General features: G+C 39.5%; 2 protein-coding genes across 3 annotated transcripts; one reads left to right on the top strand and one right to left on the bottom strand.

Annotated features, from left to right (window-relative positions):
- Nucleotides 1-26: 26 nt before the first annotated feature.
- Nucleotides 27-10,905, top strand: ERFE (erythroferrone). The gene is made up of 8 exons (XM_063306876.1): nucleotides 27-387; nucleotides 1,845-1,958; nucleotides 3,122-3,224; nucleotides 4,984-5,207; nucleotides 8,640-8,748; nucleotides 9,216-9,306; nucleotides 9,587-9,665; nucleotides 10,050-10,905. The coding sequence occupies exons 1-8, from the start codon at nucleotides 199-201 to the stop codon at nucleotides 10,146-10,148; spliced, it is 1,008 nt and encodes a 335-aa protein (XP_063162946.1). The 5' UTR covers nucleotides 27-198; the 3' UTR covers nucleotides 10,149-10,905.
- Nucleotides 10,906-14,383: 3,478 nt separating this feature from the next.
- ILKAP (ILK associated serine/threonine phosphatase) lies at nucleotides 14,384-25,650 on the bottom strand. Of its 2 annotated transcripts, XM_063306874.1 has the most exons (13): nucleotides 25,506-25,641; nucleotides 24,727-24,792; nucleotides 24,040-24,142; nucleotides 23,489-23,545; nucleotides 22,185-22,304; nucleotides 20,292-20,418; nucleotides 18,784-18,890; nucleotides 18,283-18,376; nucleotides 17,804-17,891; nucleotides 17,009-17,130; nucleotides 15,703-15,822; nucleotides 15,487-15,568; nucleotides 14,384-14,674 (listed from the first exon to the last, which is right to left on the bottom strand). In XM_063306874.1, the coding sequence occupies exons 2-13, from the start codon at nucleotides 24,757-24,759 to the stop codon at nucleotides 14,534-14,536; spliced, it is 1,194 nt and encodes a 397-aa protein (XP_063162944.1). In that variant the 5' UTR covers nucleotides 24,760-24,792; nucleotides 25,506-25,641; the 3' UTR covers nucleotides 14,384-14,533. The 2 variants fall into 2 exon arrangements, with proteins under 2 accessions (XP_063162944.1, XP_063162945.1); XM_063306875.1 differs by lacking the exon at nucleotides 24,040-24,142 and having other exon boundaries at nucleotides 25,506-25,650.
- Nucleotides 25,651-25,668: the final 18 nt, after the last annotated feature.

Here is a 25,668-nt window from a genome sequence, read left to right as displayed (position 1 = left end):
TGATATTCTTGGAAAGCCTGCTGTGGAAAAATAAATTGAAGATACATTGGATAACTACTTCTTGCAGTTAATATTCCTTTGTGGAATTTTCACAGGTATACAGGCCACTAGAACTGCAGATTAACTTGGTCTTTTGGCTCCTGAGAAATTCCCAGTCATATCTAATTCTAGTTCTTTGTATAAACCAAGTGTGCAGTTATGTACCAGAATATGGCTAGGCCCTTCCTTTCTGGTTTCCCACTTCAATTACTGGCCATGGGTCTACTAGCAATGTTTTTTTGTGCTAGCACTGTGGAAAATGAGAAATATGAAAACAGAAGGAACCAGGAAAAGACATCCCAGTGGAATGAAACAAGCAGTCTTCCCTTGTCATCTTCCCAGGATTCAGTAAGAACATTTCATATGCTACTCCCTGCTTACTAACTGAAGGCTTCTTCCACCTCATCTCTTGGTAAAAATTGAAAATTCTCCCTTGATGTTAGCCCTAAATGGAAATAACATTGGGATAGACATTAGAGAAAACAAAAAAGTGCTCAACTGTCAAAGTGGATTTTGCTTCTAGTTGTTGTGTGATGAGCAACTTGCCTCCAAAAGTTTGTTTTTCAATCTATCTTGTCAGAGTCGTAATTGATTCTTATGGGAATTTGTATATGTTTATTTGGAAATAAGTTCCATTGAAAGTGATCGGACTTTCTTACTAAACCTTCATAGAGTGCAATGAAAATTATTGGAAAAAAGGCATTTTAGTTTTGCACCTGGCTGGTCTTGTTTAGGCTCAGGAGTTACAAAGGGTCACTTTTGTTAGTACTTGTATGGAATTGTAGACTAGACTGAAAAGATTATCATCAATCTATCGTCTATATCGATCATCTATCTATCATCTCTCTCTCTCTCTCATCTAGCACCAATTTCATGTTGTTGCCAAGAAAAAACTTTGTGGCAGTAACCTGAAATCAGACCTCAACTCAAAGGAGCATTTACTGTCCTTAGGTTAAACTACCACTGTTCTGACTAGTGGCTATAGTATGGCTATGGACTTAGTTTCTTTGTATGAAGAAATACAGAAGTTACTCAATGTAATTATTTCTGGCTATGAGGAAATGGGGGTCACTTTGAAATACTAGTCTTTCCTGTCTAGGACACTTAGAATGTATGGAACAGGAAATGTAAACATGTTTATTTGAAGAGAAAGGAAATAAAGAGAGAGAGCTTTGTATCAGTACTAAGTCATTTTGAAAATGATAAAAGACAACAGTATAAAAAACCTCTCTGAGTCTCTGTATTTATCTGATATGTTCATTAGCAATGTTTTAATCTACCTATTAACAAGAAAATAGTAGAGAGCAAAACATTCTCTAAGTTAAAAATTTAGATGGAAAGTCTCTCTTCAAAGATGACAGTTGCATGTATGTTTTGCAAGAGAAAACAATGCAGACCCCAATGTGATCAATAATCCTTATGAAAAGAACTTGCAAATTCTCTTTTGGATAATGGGGGACACGAATCTAAACAGATAGTGCAGATCAGTCTTCCCCAGTTTAGCAACTTATAGGTTTGCTCAATTACAGTTTCCACAATTTTCGGCCAGCATGGCCAACTGGTTGGAAAGGTTGAAGAATTATATTCCAACAAACATGGACAGCAGTAAGTTAGGAAAACTAGTCCAGATGGCAAAGAATATTCTGACTCATATCTGGAACAGCAGGTTACAAAGATGTTGATAATCCTCAAACGGTTTTTTTGAAGTACTGTTGTCTTCCCAGGTCGCCTACATTTTGTCATCAACCTATACAGCTTCTTTGTTAAATTTTTTCTTGTTTTAACTTTCTTCTCATTACGCAAAGGAAAATACTGCAGGAAAAATTCATAGCTCTGATTCCCGGAATGCCTGGAAGCTCCTTGTGAACAATGAGGTGAGGAGCAAAAAAATGAATAAAAACAAGTCCAAAAAGATTAAGGTAAGCAATTTTAACCGTGCTGCCCATGTTTTGATAAGGCCTATCTTTGAAGTTGGTTCAAAGTCTTGTTCCCACAAACTCAGCCATTAACCCAGTCAAATCTCCTTACTAGTTCTGGTAACATACAGTCAAAAGTCATCATTTTGAAAATATAGAGTCCTGATCCTTTTTTCCTAGAATTGCCATGAGCATTTGAACCACAAGAATACCTCAGGGCTACACTGGTCCCTTCTCCATTGGCCAGACAAGCAGAAGTAGGTGTGGCTTGGCCACTATAGCTAATCAGTGTTTGGAGGATGTGTTCTGTGTTGGCCAAGTTTGTCAGTGAGTCCTGGGTCAATTTTTTTAACTTACTATGTGAAATTAGACAATTGACAGCTTTTAGGTATTCTGACAACAAGACTAGGTAGAATTAGTTAACTATGCGCATGACTATATTGCTCTGTCCCAAGCCCAGCAGGGTTGAGTCACAGATTCTTTTGGATTCAGAAGCAATGACCACACCAGTATGAATACATAAGGCTTTATTCCAAGGCAGTATAAGGAAGTAACATAATCACATAACATGAGACAGCAATCAAAGAATATATAGGAATACTGAAGAATGTAACATAACCTAAGACAGCAATCAAAGAATATTAAAATATTAAATTGAATTAAAATATTCAAGAATACAATTAGACAAAGAAAGACCTTTGAGCCCTTCTGCCAGTCAGGGAACCCCAGAGAGATGATGGCGGACAGACCCTTCCAAAGCCAGCAAACATGTAGCACCTTACCAGTTAGGTCTGCATCAAATGTCCATCCCCTGGGGGCTCTGACTAGCTTATATATGCTCTGAACCATAATTAAGCATATCTGCTTTTCAGTGGTCTCATCTCATTGGATTTTACCAGGACAATCTGTGAAACTGTTTAGGATTCACACTAGTTAATTCATACATGGGTGAAGGGTACAGGAAGAGTAGTTCAGATACTACAGTTGATATTGTGTACAATTTGTAAAACGGGGATTATAAAATGTTTTGAAGCTGATTAATTGAGGGAGGGACAAACAGGAATTACTTAAATGGGGGCTATAAATATGGGCAATAGGAGATAAAAGTTTTGGTGTTTGGACCTAAAGGAGCAGAATATAACTATTGTGGTAAATTTGGGTTCTAGTTTGGCATTCCAGGCCTGTTAGAGCCTGCAGAGCCACCACAACCTCCTCAAGATACTATTACTCGGGAGAAGTTGCTGAGGGAATTCCGGCTGCTTCTTAAAGGTATGGAAAAAAATTACTATACTCCAAGCAAGTATACTGTGGTGCAACTAAATCCAAATATAAAGAACGAATGTGAATGAGTTGATTTTATGTGTTGATAGTATGGTTGTCTTAATAGTACTTCTGGGGATTTTAAATTCCTTTTACAAGGACAAATGATACTATGGAATGGCTAGAGTAGATGGAAGTTGGGGTAAGAAAGACTTACTTATCATTCAGGCTTTTGGAGACTCATTCACACTTTATAAAGAGTAATGTGATTGGTCAGTTGCAAGGAGACTGTGCTATGAATCCTTAGGAATTTTAGAGCTCAAATAAGACGCTACTGCCCTGATTCTTAAATTGTGAGCTTTGATCAGGACATGTTTCTGAGTAGATTGCACAAAGAGGGCCTTTAATATGTAGGTTTGATTGACCCTCCCATATGTCATGCTTAAAGTCTATTCAAGCTCATGCTATTTATATAAATTTGTATTAAACATCAAAATGCAATTGGCATTGGTTTATTCTATTTTCTTTTACTGCAGATCAAAGTAGAGCTAGGAAAGTAGAATTAATTTAGAAGTAGCTTTCAAAAGAGTATACTTAATATCTGCTTCAGAACTTTGCATAACTAAGAATGCTTAGCATTTGCCAACTTCCTAGCTGGTCTTTAAAATGTAGATGGTGATATAGCATGATCATGTTCAGATTTTCTCTTTCTCTGCCACTACCAAGTAGAATAAAAAGAGGTAAAACACACTGGGGAATCTCTGAAGACCATATTCTGAATAAGCTTACAATTTGTAAATCAGCCCCCTTGAAGCTGGCTGGTGAGCTATTTTTCTGTACTGGATATGGGCGGGGGGTGTGGGGGTGTTGTCCCTCATCTAGGAGTTTGCTTAGTTAGCCTTCCATTCTTCTCTTCTCAGCCTCTGCTTATTTGCCTGCACAGAATTCTGTGTACTTTCCTCCTATCATTCCTAATACATGACATACCAGCCTATTCTGGGAGTGATGTTTTATCTTTAATTTGATCTCTCCAGATGTTGGGGAACTGCAACTCTCTTGTTAGGAAATACTATGGCTATTGTAATTCCAGCATGCCTAGAAGCAACCAGATTGATAAAGACTATAGAGCATAATAAATGAAGTAGCTATATCTCTGAAGAATCTTGTAGCCCAAGGTATCAGAGACCCAGAACCCTGTTCAGGCAATACCCTCCCATGTAGAATTCAACATGCAAGGAGCAGTGAGCAGCCCCTCCTCTTTCCAAAATGTGTTGGTGACATCACCAAAGAGCCAGTTTCCGTGAATATAGTGCAATTGCCTGCATTTTGCATAAGAGGAGCCTTTGCATGAATACGTACTATACATACATACATCTCCATCCATCCATCCATCCATCCCACATGAGCTGGAATGCTGATAGTACAGGGTTTGGATTGGATTGCATGGAACTCTTCAGATGCCCAGCCCTGTATACAAAGATGCTTTGCTGCAGATGGTCACACTGTAGAGATTGACTTTTCAGTGAGGTAACCAGCTTGATTTGGAGAGCGGAATGGCTGTTTACCTCTCTTGTGTGCTGAACTTTGCAGGGGAGGTATTGCCTGAAGAGGGCTTCCATCAGCTTTTGCCTCAGAAACAGATAAACACATTCAATTGAACCCTGAAAATTAAAAAACAAACAAACAAAAAACAAATGAACCATATTTTGTGAGGAAGATATAATGGGGCCCATATCTGTCATAAATCTTTGTATTTTTGACTGCTCAGGAATAATCAGGGAGCAAGAAAGGATCAATGTGAAAAGCACCAGCAAAAACTGCCAGCATGGAGAAGATAGGGATGGAAAAGAAGAGAATTTATTTCCCCAGATTAGCATCCCGCTGATAAAAAGCAGGGAGCAAAGACGAGTAGAAGCAGCATTCCACTGCCAGACCCGGAAGAACATTTCAGTAGATCGACGATCTCTTCAAGAACTTCAACTTTATTACATAGTGAGTAGCAAAAGGAAAGAGGTTGGATGGCTCTGTTTCTGATGCACAGTTCAAATGAGGCCTTACTTGCTGTCTGGAATGAGAGGGTGGTAACAGCCTTAGATCAGATTGCATCAGTGTGGACTCTCTCTGCATGTGGATACCTGGAGAGCCTCATGGTTTTTAGAGGAACTCCAGCAGATAAAGTGGCAGAAGAGATGACTAGAGAACCCCTGGAGGATAACAAAGGGAATTCAATCAAGCATGGGTAAAAGCCCTTATTAAGGATTGTTTTCTGGCAATAATAGTGGCAAAATGTCATTATTTTTCCACTCTTTATCTCATCTGCAGATAGCCAGCCAGCAGCCCTGCTTAACGGTCCTTCCTAGATAAGCCTGCAAGGCTGCTGTGAAGGCTATTTGAGGCATCTGTCAGATAAAGTTACTTGGATTCATTCTGAGTTGTACTTTGTGCGTGTTCTTTAAGTTAACCAAGGCATGGTCTGGCTTAGTTTTCTGGAAAATGTTCAAGCTTGCTAGTTGTGAGGAAGTAGAGAGAGTCATTGGGGCTCTAAGTGAGTCCTCCTGTGTCCCTCCTGGCTAGTTAAAGCCTCATAGGAGGTTGTTAGGTGGTTGGATCCAGGCAGTGGTAAATATATCCCTGAGAGAGGAAGTTGTTTTGCCAATTTTTAAAGAGGCGGTGGACCATCCCCTCCTCAAGAAACAACTGCTGTATCCAATTTTTATCCTGGCTCCAATTGTTGAGAAAGTGGTCAGCGTTAGAAGACCCCAGAAGAAATGGATTATCTGGATCCTTTTTAGCTGGTTTCAGACCTGAGCACAGTAATGAGATGGCATTGATTGTATTTGTGGATGATATCTAGTGGGATTGGGATGGGGAATTTCCATGGCCCTCCTTGATCTCTTAGCAGTTTTTGATTCTACTGATCATGGTATCCTTGTGGACTAGCTTTGGCGGTTGGGAGGGGGGCACAAAGTTGTAGTGTTCTCATTTCTCCAAGGCCAGTTCCAATTGGTTTTGTTAGGAGAGGAGATTCTAGTCCTAGAGCCCTACTTTGTAGGATTACTCAGGGCTTTCCCCTCTCTCTTCACCCCTATTTAACATCTACATTAAGCTGCTGGATGGGGTCATCCATCAGCATGCAGTTAAGTATCAACCGTACAAAGAAAGTATCTTCATTTTTTTATAGAGTGAAAGAGCAGGTGGCAGCTATAGTGAGGAGGGCCTTTGCACAAATCCATCTTGTGTACCAATTGCTCCCATTCCTGGTTTTGGAAGCCCTGTTCACAGTCACTCACACCTTTGGTCATCTCCTGATTGGCCTATTGCAACCCACTCTATATAAGTGAACTTCCAGATGTAATTCAAATGCACCTACAAAGCCTTTTATAACATAGGGTTGGGTTACATCTGGAACCACCTATTTCCAATTATCTCTATGCCCCTTCCACAATATCCAACAGGGTTAGCATGCTCCAGGTCCCTTCTATAAAATATTGTTCTCCTGTGGGATCTAAGAGGTTCTCTTTCATGGCATCTGCCTTTTGGAAAGCATACCTGAGATTCAGATGGTCCCAAACCTGTGTGACTATCATACAGCCCTAATACCTTAGGCCAGGTTCCTGGATAAGCCTGTCCATAATGTCTAGAACATTAACTGATGGTAGGTTAGCCTTAGCTATACTTGTTGAAAATTAATGTGGATAATACCTAGTTTAGTTTACACTTAGCACACTCCCCAGTCAATCCCTATCCAGATCAGAGCAAGTACACACAGAGTTCAGCTAGCAAAAAGTATGAGTTGATGTTTATTTATTAAACATTAACAGGTATCAAAGCACTTAACTGGCAAAAATGAGATAAAAAGGAGTTAAAATTAGGGATACAGAGAGACATGAACAGGAAAGAATTTACATTTTCTATACGTTTATCTATATTTATCAAAAGGCACAAAACTTTCCAGAGCCATTGGAAGCAACGCTTTGGATAATGAGCTTTTGGTTATTCCAGCTTTAACCTTTTACGTATAGAAGAGTAGCAGAATAGAGTTGGAAATTAGTGCATCAGGTGATCCTTCCTCTGTTCTGCACCACTATAGAAACAAGTTGGTGGACAGGGATGATGTATCCAACATTGCTATGTTCTCTTTTGTATTGTTTTTTATCTTGCTGGTTTATGCTTTGGCTTTAATCCTGTTAGCTGCCATGACTCACAATTTACGAGTTGAGCAGCCATATAAATTGATTAAATCAATCAGCCAACTCTTGCCTTGTCCCTATTAGCCCTGGGAAGAAGGGAGATGTGTTTTAGCTAAGTGCTTCTACATTAAGACAGGCAATCCATGGGCTGCATGGGGCCCCCCACCCTTCTTTGGCAGCCCATTAGCACCTTAAGATTGCACCTTTGAGTTTGGCAGCGTGATTGAGTTTTTTGCCCTTCATAAAACATGGTAAATGGGTTGTTATGTCTCTCCATCAAAAAGAGCAACTAAAGAAGTCCCTAGTGGGAAAAAACCCAAAACCCTAAAAGCTCACTTTGCTGATAGAGATTTCTGATTACTAAACGTGTCATTTGTCCTGCTTTGGCACATTATTTGTATTTATGTTAATCATTACTGACTTAAAGTCCCATTAATTCCTAAGAATGTGCTCAAAATATATCTGGGCCCAACCTGCTATTCCAAACCACGATTATACTAACAAATGTGTGTTCACAATAACTGATACTTGGGCCCTGTTCTCTGCAACACTCTTTATTATTTGAATATCCTCATACAGAACAAGGAAGCAGAAAAGATGATAGCAAAATTTCTTCTTATCACTACAGTGGTCTTTGTGGTAACCTTTCTCCTTACCTAATTATCGTTATAAAATCTTGTCTTCCCAGTCACATAGAAGGGAATTTTCATTAGCCAGCCTCATTGTCTTGCCACTGATGATCCTAGAGGGAAGGTCAAATAATATGGCACAACCAGATGGGACAATTAAGATCAGTGTTTCTCAAACTTGGCAATTTTAAAATGTGTGGACTTCAACTCCCAGAATTCCCCAGCCAGCATGCTGGTGGGGAATTCTGAGAGTTGAAGTCCACACATTTTAAAGTTGCCAAGTTTGAAAAACACTAATTAAGACCATTTCTGGCATACAACTGCATGTTTTATCAAGCATGCCCTATTAATTTCCAGCTTGGACTGGTCTGATGAGGAGAATGCTGCAATTTTCATGGCAGGGTTACCAAATTTTGTTTGATTTTTATTCCCATAAGATGGCTGTGGACATCCCAGCTGGCAGATTTATTTCTGCCTGGATGGTCTTTGAGCTTTCCACTCTCCTTTCCTTTGTTTTTATTTAACAGTATTGTAATATGTTTAATATTTTGATCTTTGCAAATACATTTTAACTAAATGACCCTTTCTTGTTTGCTTTGTACTAGACTAAAAAAGAAGAGCTATTCCATCGTGGCCTAGGTTTAAACCTTAACAACGGCCAATATATGGCCCCCATCAGTGGATACTACATTTTCAGTGCCAGGTTGTATGTTGGTAAGTTGAAATAAATAACACACTGCTGGTGTTTTCATTGTACAAACTCTAGACAATCAAGAATTGGCAATATTATTTTTCTTTATCAAAGAAATTTTCTAAAAAAACAAACAAAACCATAATTTTTAAAAATTGGTAATACTAAATCCCAAGGACATTTAGTACCAGGGAGAAATCTGGCAGTAATGGACAATATAAAGATTACTAACAAAGTCATAGAAATGTGCACCCTGGCTAATTCAAGGTTGGAATGGGCTGATCAGTTTGTTTAAATAGATATCTTAGTGTTCCTTCAGGCAACAACCACAAAAGACTAGTTTGTACGTGACTCAGCTCTGCAATGGTGATAGGCACTAGAATAATAAGCACATTAAAGCAATGCCCTTAGCAACATCCAGCTTTGGTGGCCATTTCCCAGTTGCTGGCACTTTCTGCAGTCCAGCCTTATTCTTTCTTACCTGTTGCAGTTCCTGAAATCCATCCCAAAAAGTACCAGCCAAGGGGCCGAGATCACCTGCGCTTGCTGATCTGTGTTGAGTCACTCTGCCGCCAGAAAAGGTGAGTGCTTGGGACAGAAATAGTTTTTTTGTTGGGAAAGCATGTTTTTCAGTTTTGCTGCATCTTGTCCTGCCTATGTCTCCCAATATAGGTAATCATTAATTACCTATGTAGTTAATCCACACAATCTCTTATCTACAGCTAAACAAGTTTATAAAAGAAATGTAGTGGGAAGTAAGATTGGATGTGATTTTTAGAGCAAACAAGGCAATTAGAAAGGGGTCATTTTGTGTCTTGGCATCCATTGCTTTTGATAAAGATCCTGTTATCTTACTTTCAGTTCTCTGGAAACAGTCAGAAGTTTGGATAAAAGCAGTGAATATTTCACTGTTTCAGTCAGTGGAATTCTCTTTCTACAGGTGAGTTTATAGACAGCAAACAAGCGTGCTAAAAACTTAACAGGATCTCAGGAATATCCAACTTTAAGTGGAATGATCTTTTGAAAAAAAGACTTTTTGTGACATGAGGACAGTAGAGGCCAAATTCTGGCAAAAGTCGACCCATTGTTTTTTTCTCTTCAAAATTTGCTTTAGAAACTAGGTAAGGCCAACTAAACCCAAGGTTTGTGTTCAATTCAGTGTCAGGAGTTATCACACATCATGCCCACCATAATATGGCTTGCTCATATTTGGCTTAGCATGTTCTATGAAGCCAGTCAATTCACCTCTTTAACAAATTGAGAGACCATATGGTTTGGCACATTGTGTGAGCCTCGTCACTAACTTTGATCTTCTCTATTGTAGGCTGGCCAGTATGCTTCAGTCTTCATAGATAATGCAACAGGATCTTCCTTCATTGTACGAAGTGGGTCAGACTTCAGTGGTGTCCTCTTGGGTATCTGAGTGACCCACGGCTGCCTATTTTTAAGCTGAAACCCTGCCTTTAATCAGCATTAAACTAAGCCTCTCTCTTTTGGTCAAGTGGAGTTGGAATCACTAGAAGGAAGCACAAACCTTTGATTAAGCATCCAAAGGTGAAAAATCTGATCGTAAAAAAGTTCACCAAGTGGCAAAACATCCAAAGGAAGCAAGACCACAAATGACATTTGACTGAAGATAACTTATACATTCCTCTAGCACTAAAGATCTGAAATTTGACCCTTCAGTTTCCTAGTTTACCTGTTAAGGTGGCTCTCAATCCTAATTTAATCCTGAAAATATACATTACATGCTGTTCCTGCCACAACAGAATGGTTGTCAAAAGTTTCTATTTCCTGAAGATACTATCTTATCAGCTCATAGTCTTTCATTAAGGATATCGAACACTTCTACCCACTCTGCATATATGTACTTACAGAAATCCTCTAGAGTCTAAGTTTTTGTTCATTGGTATCCTACCTTTCTTCTCAAGTGCTCATGATGGTAAACTCTCTCCTCCAATAATCACCCCCACCACTATATTTTGGGCTGAAAGATCATGCCAGGCCTAAAGTCACCTAGTGAGCTTTCATAGTAGAAGATGGACTTCAGTCTGAATCTCCCTGGTCCCGTATCTAAACCACAGCCCTACATTTACCAACCTGTGAAATGTCCTGTTTTTTATGGTACTCTTTGACCCTTGTCTGATGACACTGTATACATTAGGTGAATTATTATCAACCACATTTGGCACAGATATTATAGTAGTAGTGGGTTGCTTATAAATGCTAACCCTATAACCTGTTGCCTGAAATCTATCAGATTACATTGTTTTGGTGCGCTAAATCCAATTAATGGAGGAAGGTGCTGCTGCTCGTTTTGAATTTAGTTCATTTCATCAGACAAGTTTATAAAGTTATGTGCTCAGGCATCCATTGACGGCCTGATACAGTGAGGGAACTTGCCTTTTGGAGTAATGGTCTTTACTTTCTCTGTGGCTACCAGAACTGTGGTGTGATATCCAAGAAAACCAAAATAGCACAGCACAGCACCACCCTCTAGTCCTACAGCAACACAGTCACGTAGGCACATTTTTAAGCCATTTCTCTACTTTATATATCAGAGAAATGCAGAGGACACACCCTTATCTATTTCAGCCTGAGAGTCCCTTATGTAACTGCTTTTTTTTTTTCAAAATCGCTTTCTATAAGCAAACAGTGAATTTTTTTAGCAAAATACATTGTGAAAAAAAAGGAACTTACAGCAGCAGACAGGTACCAGCTCAGTCTGAACACAAGTTGGTTTCTAGGTCTTCAGTAAGCCACGCATGGGCAAGTTCTAGTTCAAGTTAAGTCAACTCAAATATTTAGGAAACTTAGGAATAATGGCATCTTTGGGTCTTCTTTTCCCTAAAAACACCCTTAAAGTAAAAACAGCTATGACGCCCAGAAGAGTTAGTTCTTCTTCTTGATATCCAACTTTCTACAAGGTTTTTTTTTTCCTTTTCCATATAGAGGAATTTCTAATAAGCTACCTGTCTGCTCAGAATTTGAAAAGAATAAAAGAATCGGAGAAAGCCAAACTTCAACTCCTTTTAAAGACCACTAGAGGGCAGAAGCAGCTGCAGAACATTTGGAGATCTAGGCACCAAATTGATTAAGCTAAGGACTATAATAGCTCTATTTTAGGAAAAGCACATTCTCAGTAAGTTGTGCACCCACCCTTCTCATTCTGGAAATGCTAATGGCTTGATAAGGCCTAGGAACTGCCCTGCCCTGCCGCACAATCAATCACACGCAAATTGCAGCTTTTATATGCTTATTTACTAATGTATGGGGGAGGGACATGCATGCATATACACACTATTTTTTTCAGCAACTCTAGTTTATTATATTAAAAAATGAGTGAATGAACACATGCACCCACTTTTAAATGTGTTTTATTTACTTACAGAAGGAATACGCCAAACAATAAAGCTGAAGCACAGAAAAAAATGGCTGTTTAGTAGTTTTATAATATAAAAGAAACATGGAGCTAGTCCTGATACCTTAGTAATTCAACAGAGAGTCCTAAATTAGGGAATCCAATTTTAGGTCTAATTGTTTACAGGTATTTTTGAAATTCTCCTTCTCTTTACCAGTCAAACAGGTAGGCTTAACGTAAGCTCAGAACGCTCATAAATGGAAAAAGATTTGACTGAAGCTGTACTTTTCAAATATTCTTTCCTGGTTTGTTGAATTCCATTCCTCGAACACCTATGAATAATTAACAGCATGGCAATAATTGCAAAAGATATTGAAAATTAAACTGAGAATGTTAGGGCTGATTAGCAAATACTTTATTACTTGATTAACCACCTTAGCTGCTGGCATCCAGGGGAATAAACTATTATTTGTCAAATTGCACCCAAATGTCACTTACTGTAGAAACATAGAAGCTATGAGTTGGAAGGACCATACAAATCATCTAAACCAGTCCCTTGCTCAGTGCAAGAATCCACTAAACATTTCCTGATAGGTGGCTTACCTAGTCCTTATTTGAAAACTTCCAGAAAGGGGGGTCTTCCACTGCTTAGCCAATTTTCCTCCTAAATATTCAGCCTGAATCGTTCATTTGAGCCCACTGGTTCTTGTCCTTCTCTGTTTCAAATGGGAACAGGTCCATCCCCTTTTGCACATTAGCAAGAGCTTTAGTTGTTTATAGACCACTATCCTATCTCCCTTAGACTTCTAACATGCCCAGTTTCTTTATCTGCTCTTCATGAGACTCAGTATGCATCATCCTGGTAGCTTTCCTCTAAACCCACCCCGGCTTCTCCATGTCCTGTTTAAGTGGGGTGTCTAGAACTTGGCACTGTATCCCAAGTACAGAGTACCTGCAATTATTATTTCCCATGAGCTGGATACAAAGCTTCATTTAATGCAGCCCAAAATTAACTTGTCCTTTTTGGCTGGTTAATCATCTGCTTGCTCATATTCAGTTGGTGGTGCACTCTATTCCTAAATCCCACCAATCTTTCTCCCCACTAGTTTTCCCTTACACTTGTCACCATTGAGTATCACCTTACCCATAATAGCCTGATTCTATTCCTATTAATTAAATCATCAGAATAATGGTGCTTAGAAGGTGCATCAAAAGCTGACATGTTAAAGATGACAGACATCTTTTACGTATCTGCAAGAGAGAATGCTACTTCACAAAAAAGGGAGGACAATGCTCTTACAAAGGTCTTCCTCACATACAAATTCATACCTTGAAGTTTTTCCTGAATGTTTTATGTGCAGCTGTGTTTCATAAAAACACAGATTTGTATCAAATAAGTACTGAAAATAAACTATAATTCAATCTTAGCTAGTTCTCTCAAGCTGCACTGGGGTTTGAATACTGACCCATATTTCTTGGCTTAGATTCAGACAGAAAAGTCCCACTGATTTCAATTGGTTTTCTCTAAATACGATAAACAGCCCAATCTTATTCACAAGGTGGACTAATTTTAATATAATTTCTCCCAAGACTAAGGAGTTGTAATTATGCCATATTGAAAGACTACTCCATGCATTTAGAATCTAATTTAACCACACTTTCTTGTTCAAGTTCACTGGAAATTTAGTCTATTTTGCATATAGCTGTATAAATACTACTCAGGGTAGTATCCATGCAGCCTGAATCCAAAGTTCAGATGGCCATAGGCATATTTTTGAAAATGAATTATAAATTATATTACAGTTTTTATGAAGAGTCAGGCATTGTTAAAAATTGCCATTCTTCAAATTTACCACAAAAATCCCAATTTTTGTTTTCATTGGATAAAAAACTAATTTATCAAGGAAACTGGAAAACCTCATTTGCTGAATTTTGAGGATTGCTGTTTCTGAGTCATTTCATATGTTGGTTCTACCCTATGCAACAGAATGAGGAATATCATCTTTGCATGGCAGTTATAAAAACTGCTCCTGTCTCCAAAATATATTCAAGAAGCAATCAAGAAGGGATTAGATCCCATGCTCAGTTATAACAAGTTGCCAATTAAATATACCAATGCCCTTTGTGCGTGTATTGTTTTTAAACTGCGATACTGGAACCTGAAGCGCATCTTGTAAGACAGCAGTCAATACGAGCATCTGCAGGAGATTTTGTTAGATTACTGCATGGAGCCAATCCAAGGAGGATAACAGAAGACCCAACTGCTTACAACTTATGAAACAATGAACTGATCTGAATGCTTAGAAAAAAAACCCTTTATTTACAAATAAGCATATGGGGGAAAATCCATAAAATCCTACACACGCGCACATTTTCACAAACACACTAATGTGTTCTATTAAATTCGCTGCATGCTGCTACGGATCTGCCTTGCAAATATTTTGCTATCATTGTTCAATCCGGACCACCACCACAGTGACATTATCTGCTGATCCTCGCTGAACTGCTTTGTTGGCCAGCCTGTTACAGGCTGCTTCATACCTCAGATCCATGGTTGATTTGGCATCTCTTGCTGGAATAGGTTTGTCCTGTTGAAAGTGGAACACACAGTTAAGTCAGGGCAATTTCCTTTCCCTCCCATGAGATAATTTTATATAGTCATGTCTCATCTCTGACGTCTTGAATCTTTATCATTAGACCAAGTGGTATTAATGCAGGCTTGGACATAGTTGTTTGCAAATTCTCTTCAAGAGAATGCTCTGTTTTTAAAGAGGGATAACCAAAAAACAAGAAAACATTACCTTGCCTAGGATCTGATATTACATACATAAAAATGGACTGAAGTCCAGAAAAGATTACAGCATAATAAATATATTAGTTTTAAGATGCTGAAGGCCTCTTTATTTCACTACAAACAAAAACCTCGCATAACAAGCATGCACTCCCCTGTGCACCTTTTCTGCATTTAGACAGGAAAAAAAAAAGCCCATCGAGCAGCCTCAATATTGCTGCCCTGTTTAATATAGGCCTGTGCTATTGTGGCAATATAAACTGGCATCTTGGATTCCTAATCTGAGAAAGTGCACACTTGGACAATATCAGTCTTGTTCCTTAATGGGATAATCTAAGTTTGTTCTAGGACTCTGAAGTTGAAAGCAAAGATACAGCCAGCACAGCAGCAAACAGAAAAGAACAAAAGAACTGAGCGGCCTCTCAAACATTGTTTGCTATAAAGAAAAAGCTTTGTAATCCTTCAGCAAACAGTAATTAAAAGTTCAAAGTGATGAAGTGGCAAAACAGTAAGTGGAAAAGAGGAACAAGACCAATGAAAATAAATGACATGTAACTTCTTTTCCACCATCCTCTTCTTGATTTCTCAACTCAACCCTCCTCCTCTCACCTCCAAACAACACATGATGAAGTTCACAGCTTCTTCTGGTGAAAAGACTTTAAAGAGACCATCACAGGCCAATAGGATAAATCTGCAAAAGTAACTGACAGTAAGATTTACCCAAAATACTTAAAGGAAAAAAAAGCATATACTTATACTTTTGAAGCCACCTATGAAGAGTCACCACACATATTCTCCTTACCTGGGGTCCTGTTTCAGTTTTACCTGTCATTGTGTGTAAGTTGACAGCGTTTGACATCCGGCACAGAGACAACCCCAAATCGCTTGTACTGTCCATCCCCAATGGAGCGGGAGACCTCCAGGACACCCAGAACACGTCCTTCTCTAAACAGAGAAAAGAGGGTGATGGATTTATAATTATGTCACTAAATTAAACCCCTAAAATATGGGCTGTAGTTCTGAACCGTAGATCCACAGAAGCTCTGGTCTTACAACACTCATAATCTCTACCGAATGTAGTCACTAATCCAGAGTGATGGCAACTGTGGGCCAATCCTATCTAGAGATCCAGTGGGCCAAAGAAAGCAGAATCTAGAACCTTCCAATTTAGTCTACAGCGTTCACAAATGGCTGATACAATTCCTTTTGCAACTTCAAACTCTAATTTTAGAATGTAAATAAAAGTAACATACAAGTATTTTCTTTACCACATTTAAAAACAGAAATCAACACTCAAGTCATTAGTTTTTCTAAACAATTAGGTGGCAGCACTCTGTATTACATAACACGTTTACTCTTACTTATCTTGTAGTGAAAACAATAACAGCATGGTCTCAAACAGCCTTCCCCAATTTGACTGGATATGGTGGGATTAGTAATCCAATACAATTGATGGTGATCTAGTTGGGAAAACCCATTTTACATTTTTGATAAACTAGTATTCCATCAAGAAAAAAAGGATATGCAGTTTTTGATCACTCTCATTGAAGTATGGTTAACATTTAAGAATGGCTTTTTTGTTCTGCAAACTGAATGCATGGAAGAGACAGTTTTATACCTAAAAATACTCCTTTATAGCATCAGTACATCTTCATAGCCAGCATTTATAATAAAATTATTACATTTATCTACATTACAACTAAGCTGTGTCTGAAGTTATGGCTCCTAACAAAGTTTGTTAGAACCTCAATGTTATGTTAAATGCCAATTAGAATATATTTGCCACACCACAATTAATACATATGGAGTTTCTTTGTATGTGTGTGCGTGTGTGTATGTATAATGCCCATTGTTAAGTACCCAACACTTATTGCATATCCTTTTTTCTGAGGCCTCAAGCTTAAATAGATGCCTTCCCTAACTTTATTCCCATAACAGAAGGGAAAGTGGAGTTTAGAGAGCAAGTGTCCTACAATGACCCAATGAGTTCTGTGGGGCCTTCAACCTGGATTTCCAAGACCAACATTTTAACCTCTGTAATATACTAGCTTCCCCAAGAAGTTGCTGGAATTTTTGGCAATTCTAAAATTCCTCCCTATCATTTCCCTTTGTTGCTTCCTCTGCTTGTTACCTGACATTGCCTCCAGCCTTTTGGATCCTCATCCGTTCATCATACTGAGTTGGATTATGTTCTTTACTAAGACTTAAAGCTGTGTGCTTCTGAGTCTCTTCATTGTAACGGCACAGAATTGCCTGCATTGACAAAATAACTCTTGTAAGCAAATAACAAGGACTGTAAGTTCTGCTAGCAAGATTTAAACAGCATATTGTACTGCAGTGCTTAACAAATGACATCTGGGGGACAAAGGGCCTGTTGTCCTCAAAAAAGCACTACCAACCCCCTCAAATGAAGCTGGAACAATTTTTAGCAAAATAAGCAAAAAAATTAATAAGACTGAAATCTCATGTGAACTCAGGGCAAGATTGCCAGCATTCTGAGCAATGTTTATTTAGAGATATCTGGGATATCAGTTGAGATCATGCAGTGGTGCTGGGGTCTGAAAGGTTGCCGACCCCTACTGTTTTGAAACATCAAGAACTCTAGTTAGATGGCAAAAGGCACCAGTGCTTACCTATCTTCAATTAAAAAGTTGTTTTTAAAACAAGGTATCATCATCCAACATACAGCATCACCTAGAGGTCACTAAGACCCCACCCCACCCCCCAATTTCCCAGCCACTACAAGATTCTTACTATAAGAAGAGTTTGTGTCAGCCTACTGGTCACTTGGTAAAAAAAACCTGCAAAACAGGTACTGAAGTAAAGGATAGCTGCTATAACATCTTATCACTGAAGCAAAACAATTACCTGTGTGTAATGTATAAAACACATACAAGCTGGATCCACAATTTTCAGTGTGACTTACCCTACTGTCTCCAAGGTTGGCAATGTACAGAGTATTATCAATCACCAGCACACAGGTTGCCGTGGAACCATCTTTCCAAGCAGGTTTCCTGCAGGTTTCAGAAATTGGGGGTAAAACAATGATGAGCCCAGCTACTCAAGGTGGATCTCAAACTACTTACGATTCCAAGTACCCCATTACAAAGATGGAAATGTTAGGCTTTATGGAACCACACACACATAATACAGCCCTCCTTGCATTTTCAAGTGCAACACTCCAGAATACAGGTTGGAGTACCTTCCTCTCCTCTGCACATTCTAAAAATAGCAAACAAATATCTGTTAATATTCTTCTCCTCAGGCTCCCTCTCTCATATGCAGAAACCACTTGATAGAAGCAAAGGATTCAAAGATGCATCCCCATCAACTTTCTAAAGTGATTCAGCCTCAAATATCTTTAACACAGACATGATGTTGTATACCTGGTAAGTATGTACTTACTGGCTGGAAGCCTGCTTGAGGAATTCCTCATCTGTGTGTTTGAAAGTGTCCAAAAGGCATCTCCTTATTGCTTTCTCCACACTGGGCACCTCTCCTATTTTATAAATCAAAAGAGAACAATTAGACACCTAATCTGGGGGTTAATGGAGAATAGATTAGAAAAAAATGGCACCACCCACTCCAGAATTATCATGAAACCCCCAGCCATGTTGTTTGCAGCTCTCAGGCAGAGTGGAAGCAGAAAACACAGCCTTTGCGTTTATTTTGCTTAATCCTGCATGACTGTGGGATTAAGAAGGTCTACACATCAGATTAATGATTCAGGTTCAGTTTTACCAAAATTATCCTCCAGGTACTGCTTGCTACCGTTTAATTACCTCACACTCCTATATCAGTGTATATCTTCCCAAGGATTGTATATGTATACCTGCATTAACAGATCCAAGTCAAGTCAAATCCTAACAGGAGTAGAACTCAAAGAATACTACCATATTTTCTTACCTTTAGGAAACTTTCTGATCAGGTTTTGATGCAGATTCTGTGCAGCGTATGTTGAAGCTCTAACTCCTCCATGGCCATCAAAAACAGCAAAATACGAGACACGGGTTCTGTAAAATACACACACACACACACACACACACACAGACTGTTCTCATTCTGGAATTGGCCAAGATACTGAATCCATCAGCAGAGCTGCAGAAAATGCAACATGTGGTCCAGCAAAAAATAAACTTTCTTGCAATCTACACATGGGAATAAGATTCCTAGCCTCAGCAAAACAAAAGGCATCCATCTTACATTTTCCAATTCCAAAACTTCCCTCAAGAGCACAGCTATGAAAAGACTCCAGTACCTGTTCAAGGAAATTCTACACTTCACTACCACAGGATTAATTTTTCTCCTCATCCTCAACACAAATATTCATGGACACCCCCCTGAATTGGTTTGAAGTTTGATCTCTTGAAGGTTGAAAAAGCTCTTAATATTTGTTTTAAGACCTTTATGTGGGAAGAACTTTTTTGCCAGTATCCAACAAAGATTTAAATAACGGTTGTGCTAGTATTTGGAAATTTTATTATTGATTATTGTACTGTTTTCTTGCTGGTATTAATCTTTTTTTTTCCTGGTTAATGTGAAAAACAGCCCACAGACTCAACAGTATCAGAAGATCATGCATGGTAAAGACGTTAACTTAACAATCAAACAAAAATGCTAGTCTGGAATAAGCTGGAAACTCAAAATGTACCTAATTCTGGAATGTTTATTAAAAAAAGAGTATAGACTGGAATATATACGGGAATATATAGACATATATACAGTATATACGTACACACACATGTGCAGAGAGAGAGCAATATACATGAATGTATACACTTATCAATATTTTTTTCTTTTCTTCAGTTTTTTTGAGGGGGTGAATGTTTTATTTTTCTTCTCAATTATTTATTTGGGAGAAGGTTTGTTGTTATCATTTCATTTTGCAAAAAATGAATTTAAAAAAAAGAGAGAAATTTCCAGAGCGAATCACACATTTCTGATGTGCTTTTTTGGATGTCTCAGATTCTCTTTTCTGTCATGCTTTCCAAAATCAGTGACACTTAAAACAAAACATATTTTTTTATGATTATAGCATAAGGTAAAGGTTTCCCCTAACATTAAGTCCAGTCATGTCCGACTCTAGGGGGCGGTGCTCATCTCCGTTTCAAAGCCGAAGAGCCGGCGTTTGTCCGTAGACACTTCCATGATCCTGTGGCCGGCATGACTAAACAGAACACCGTTACCTGCCTGCCGAAACGGTACCTATTAATCTCCTCACATTTGCATGTTTTCGAACTGCTAGGTTGGCAGGAGCTAGGACTAGCAACGGGAGCTCACCCCGTCACGCGGGGGTTAAAAAAATCAACCAGCTGAATCACCATCCAGACAAGGCAATTAAACCCATCCTGGTTTAAGTGGGAGGAAAAAACAAGAATCCAGTCAAAAAGTGTAAATATAAACTTAAGACTCACATTTGAGAGGACAAGGGGCTGCACTCTTCTGTGATGTCGTTGAGAATGACATGGGCATCTTGCATCTCTTCTCGCTCACCTTTCCTCTCTGCCACATAACCCTTCAGACCAAGAATACCTGCAGAATCTAAGAAAAACAGAGCAAAGATGCACGCCAAATTCAATCCCTCAGTTTGTTTCCTGTATAAAAGCACTACAGTCACCTAGCAAAATTAAGGAAGCAGAATTCTGACAACCTCTTGATTATAATCTATTTTCAAATTGTAAATAGTCCCTGTATGGCACCTATGGCTGAAGATGCTTTCTGTGACAGCAACATTAGGAATGTCCCTGCGGTTTTAACAGAACATACCAATTAGGTAAAGGTAAAGGTTTCCCTTGACGTAAAGTCCAGTCGAGTCCGACTCTAGGGGGCGGTGCTCATCTCCGTTTCTAAGCCTTGGAGCCGGCGTTGTCATAGACACTTCCGGGTCATGTGGCCAGCATGACGACTCGGAACGCCGTTACCTTCCCGCCGAAGCGGTACCTATTGATCTACTCACATTTGCATGTTTTCGAACTGCTAGGTGAGCAGGAGCTGGGATTAACAACGGGAGCTCACCCCGCCGTGCGGTTTCGAACCGCCGACCTTCCGATCAACAGCTCAGCGGTTTAACCTGCAGCGCCACCGCGTCCCAATTAGGACCATAATAATAATAAAAAAGGCTGACAGAATTGTCTTGCTCTGGAGGCATATAAGCAGGCAGAACCCCAAAACTGTTGGAGCTAGATTCTACTAAATATTCTAAATTCCTGAAGTTTGCCATAGTAATAGATTGATCATCACACTGCTGAATTGCACTGCTGAAATTCAGTCCAACTGCATCAGAGAGCATATTTATTTGTTATTTAAATTTATATCACCATCAGGGAGCATATCAAAATAGCGCACTCTAGGGAAGACGTCACATGCAAATGATTCTAAGAAAAGCTTATTCATCATCACATTACAATTCAGGTGAAAAATTCAGAGACCATGTTTGGGCTTCTTCATCTAAGTTGGTGCAGGTTAGCTATGACGCTCCCTACATTACTAAGACAGAGTTAAGGAGGGTAAGTAGGGACAGGCTTCACACACTGCATAAACCATCATGTGTGTGTGTGTGTGTGTGTAGAAATAAATAATTACAAAATTTGGCTTGATTTAAGTTTGATGTTTGAACCCATTCACAGTTTAGAAATCATGTGTTGTGTCAACAATTTACATAGTCAGCAAGCTATGGTTAAAACCATGACTTAACACAATGTATTAGGTAAGCTGGCATTATGGGGTGCACAATACAGGGGCAACTAAGTCATGCTGCACTGAATATGTATTTGGCAACAACAACAAAAAAAGAAGTATATGTGGCAGAGTGAACAAAAATTAGAGATTTGGGATAGCCTTCAAATTTGTACTAATCATGTTAGATAATGTGGAAAAGCCGTTGCCCTAATCTGAATTATGCATTATATTGTTTTTGCCAACAGAATCCAAGCAAGTTAAAAAGAAATCTGTAAGTTTAGTTTTTTAAAAATAAGAACTCTAAATGTGGCAGCTGTGAGAAAAAATGGGTAATACTTGATGTTGACTGTCCTTGGTTCTTTGAAGGAATGCAGCCAAAATGTACGATAGCAGCACGATTATAATTGATAAGTGAAAAAGGATTTGCATCTGTACTCTGGAGGAGGGAGAAACCTAAACTCCACTGAGGTAGAAACACTCAGGAAGGATTTCATCCATGTACAGCATCTCCTCACATTTCCATGAGTCACTACAAGCAACACTGTCTTAGGAAAACAATTTCACCTTTGTTGTTATTTAAAGCAGCACTATAATAGAACAAAATATTTGGCTTCAGAGTGTCTGAAAACCTTTACAAACTTTCTTTTCCACAAGTTCTTCACTCCCATTCTTCTCTCCTTCACTGGACTTCCTCTTCTCTCCCTTCCCATAACTCACAGGAAGAGAAACTTGCTCTGTGGGATGAGAAGCTGAAAAACAAAATGTCATTATTTATTTATCCATTTACAGAATTTATATGGCCACCCATCTTAGCCAAATAATTCTGGTCAACTAACTAACAACTAACTCAGTTCATAAAACAACATAACGTAAAAGCCATAAGGCTACACATAATTAGAAATGAATGAGATGCCTTGCAAACTGGTTCACAGCACAAACCAAACACATATACTGGGCTCTGCTGCCAACTGGGTCCCAGCACCTGAAGGAAAAAACCACATCTTCAAGCCTTCCAAAAGGCTAACAGGGCCAGCGCCATCTGGATCTCAGGGGGGAAGCTGTTCCAAAGGATGCTCCCTTGGTCCCAGTAGATGACACTGTTTCACAGAAGGGACCTGAAGTATCTGGCCTACCCTGCCAGATCTGATGGGACAGGCAGAAACCACTGGAGACAGGCTGTCCTGTAAAAAACCTGGCCCTGTGCCATGCAGGGCTTTAAAGGTGGGAGCCAGTGCCTTGAACTGCACTTGGAAGCCTACTGGGAGCCAGTGCAACTCGCACAGCAGCAGTGTTATGTGGGCATATTGTGATGTGCCCAAAACCGCATATGCTGCTGCATTCTGGACTACCATTATTCTGTCACCTATTTATGCTGTGTTTTTCCCTCCTTTAGTTCAGATTGGCTTTAATATTTTGAAATCAAAAGCCACAAGGCTGTCACACATTCTGAAATTTAAAACTGAAGTAAGAAGATCTAATTATACACTACATGGAAATGCAGGCCAATAAAATAAAAGAACAGCCACTTTAGAAGGTGGATTTGGAGTGGACAAACTGCATCAGGGAATGTGCTGAACCCATTCCCTGACCACTATTTTTCCACAAATATAGATCCCAGGTATACATATGTAGATACCTGTGGCCTCAAACAACAGCAGAGAAGTAATCTCATCCTATTTGAGTACCTGATTAGTATTTTAACAAAAAGATGAACAGCACCGATATTCTCTAATCTGCAAAAAAGGAAAGTGCCAGGAGATATTTTACCCTTTCTTCTAGTATCATTTGACACATTTCCCTGTGAGCATTTGGTATAAACCTTGGGTACTTAAATATGTAACTCAATTTATTGTACTGATATAATAGAGTTATACTCAAGTATAATTCTATTGTATCAGCCACAGCTGATAAAATACATCTAGCCACAGCTCACCTGAGTTGTCACTGCTGGCAGGTGGGAGGTCATCAAATAGCAAAGAACCTCCTGCCCCTAAAAAGCAAGGAAATACACATCCCAAGTCAGATCCCATAGTAAGCAGACTTTTGGACAGTTTCATCTACAAAATGCTACTCTGCCAAGCTTAAAAGCTACTTAACATTTTACCCATTCAAGATATGGCGCTAAATCCAGCTCATAAAATGAGGGGGAAAGCACTAGGACTGCAATCCTATACTGACTTACCTAGAAGTAAACCTTATTTTAATAGCTTTTCAACAGACATGGAAAAGATTATGCCCATTATTCATGTTAAAATGTGGTTTATAAAAAGAGGCATAGACTAGAGGCATAACTAGAGGTTTGAATTGATAATTTAAGTGATAGTAGCATTTCTTAAAAAGTAAATTAAGAATTGGCAGTGTGTTTAGGAGTTTTGTGCTTCAGGAGAAAACTGTCTGATATCAAGCCAGACAGGGACTCTCAGACAAGTATTGGTGATAATGACTGGTAGGAGCTGTCTAAGCAGGAATTTGTACCAGCCTCACCTGGAAAAGAAACTGGGATCTTCTCTGTGCAAAACATTCCAGCAACCAATGGCCGTCCCCCCATAAGATGTATTTCTGAAGATGCTCCATCTAAAAATGTTCCCTTTCAAGGAAAAGCTCCAAAGAGTTAAATAACTATGGAATACTAATGGCCAACATCTCTCTACAATGTTAGCTGTTCAATTACAGCACAAATATAGAGTCAAAAAGAAGTTCTAGTCACATTGGAGAATATAGAATTTAAGATTCAGCTTTTGCTTTTCTACTACCCAAAAGTCTTCCTATTATTTATAGTTCTACTGCTGGGAAAATAAAAACCAGTCAAATCTAAATACTTCACAGAATGGAGACTTGGAAAGTAAAGTTAAGCTTGTAATAAAGAAATGTAAGAGGTAAAAAGGACTGAGCCAAATGCCTCTTTGCACCAATATGATGCAAACAAGGAATCCATACAGAATAAAGCAAGTGAAAGAGTTGGAACTAGCCAACAGGAAAACCCTACAGAGCCATTGCTGTATTTTTACTAGCAGCCAGAGGAAGGAGTCTGCAGATTCTTGGCCATTCAGGCCAGATGAATCTATTGCATTCCCATGCCCACTGAGGGGAACTTTGCACAAGGACTCAACTAGCTGACAGAGAGAAAGCAAGAGAATTCAGCGAAACTCAAGACATAGACAACAACCATACCCAAATCAGTGTTGCTGACTGGAGGAAGATCATCAAAAAGCAAAGATCCTTTCTGTCCCTCTTTCTCTAAATAAAACCAAACCAAATACAGAGAAATTTATTAACGTACAACATTCAAAGACATTACTAGGGCTACCAGATAGGGCTGTAAAATTTCAGACCACCATTAGGCGGCACCAAATATCTAATAGATTTGGCATCGCTTTGTTGCCATTCAGTGGGTGTCCAGTTTTTAGACATTACTTCTTACAGACTTCAAAATTATTATTATTATTATTATTATTATGGCGGCAAGATCCCAGAGCCAATTCCAGCATCAATTAATTGCTTCCCCCTTCCAGCTGCAAACTGGCGGGAATTACTGTTCCTCGCGGTCCGGATATATGAGTACAGTACTACAATAGTACGACTCACCCGTGCTGCTGATGTATTACCCGTGCCCGCCAGAAGTCACCCCCGAGTGTCAATACACGACGCGTGCATTCCCCTATGGGTTCACAAGCGCATGCGCGTTGAATCAAGCTTGGCAGAGCGAGGTTGATTCTGGGCATTACAGTATTCAAGCACCGCAAGCCCTCCTATAGTCGCCAGAGCCTTTGCTTCTTCCTTGGGAAGGGGGCGTGTAAAGGCCTCTTGAGTGCACACGTGCAAGCTGCAGCAAGACAAACCTAAGGCTCCTGGGAGAGAGAGGCTGACCCAGCTCTCCTGTTCCCTGCAGACTCAGGCCGACTCACCCTCCAACATAGTGGCCCCAGCCCCGAAAGGTACCGGCCGCTCACCTATAGCTGCCACTGCCGGAGGAGTTGGCTCCGGAAGGTCCCCGAACAGATCCATCCAGCCCTAACGAGGCTGCGGCGGCACCGGCCAGCGCGAGCCGCTTCCTCCTCCTCCTCCCTCCCACTCCTCGCGCAAAGGCCGGCCTAGCTGTCAATCATTGGCGTC

The sequence above is a fragment of the Candoia aspera genome, chromosome 6 (genome assembly GCF_035149785.1).
Source record: "Candoia aspera isolate rCanAsp1 chromosome 6, rCanAsp1.hap2, whole genome shotgun sequence".
Taxonomy (NCBI): domain Eukaryota; kingdom Metazoa; phylum Chordata; class Lepidosauria; order Squamata; family Boidae; genus Candoia; species Candoia aspera.
The sequence above is the reverse complement of the archived record's forward strand: the minus strand, read 5'-3'. Positions and strand labels throughout refer to the sequence as shown.

What these genes read in the sequence shown, in the direction of transcription:
- ERFE (XM_063306876.1), top strand. Translation starts at nt 199, where the DNA reads ATGTACCAGAATATGGCTAGGCCCTTCCTTTCTGGTTTCCCACTTCAA. An exon ending in TCACTCTGCCGCCAGAAAAG is followed by an intron (nt 9,307 to 9,586) that starts GTGAGTGCTTGG and finishes TCTTACTTTCAG; the next exon opens with TTCTCTGGAAACAGTCAGAA. An exon ending in GTGGAATTCTCTTTCTACAG is followed by an intron (nt 9,666 to 10,049) that starts GTGAGTTTATAG and finishes TCTCTATTGTAG; the next exon opens with GCTGGCCAGTATGCTTCAGT.
- ILKAP (XM_063306874.1), bottom strand. Translation starts at nt 24,759, where the DNA reads ATGATCTTCCTCCAGTCAGCAACACTGATTTGG. An exon ending in TGCCAGCAGTGACAACTCAG is followed by an intron (nt 22,305 to 23,488) that starts GTGAGCTGTGGC and finishes TTTGTTTTTCAG; the next exon opens with CTTCTCATCCCACAGAGCAA. An exon ending in CTCAAGCAGGCTTCCAGCCA is followed by an intron (nt 17,892 to 18,282) that starts GTAAGTACATAC and finishes TGAAACCTGCAG; the next exon opens with GAAACCTGCTTGGAAAGATG.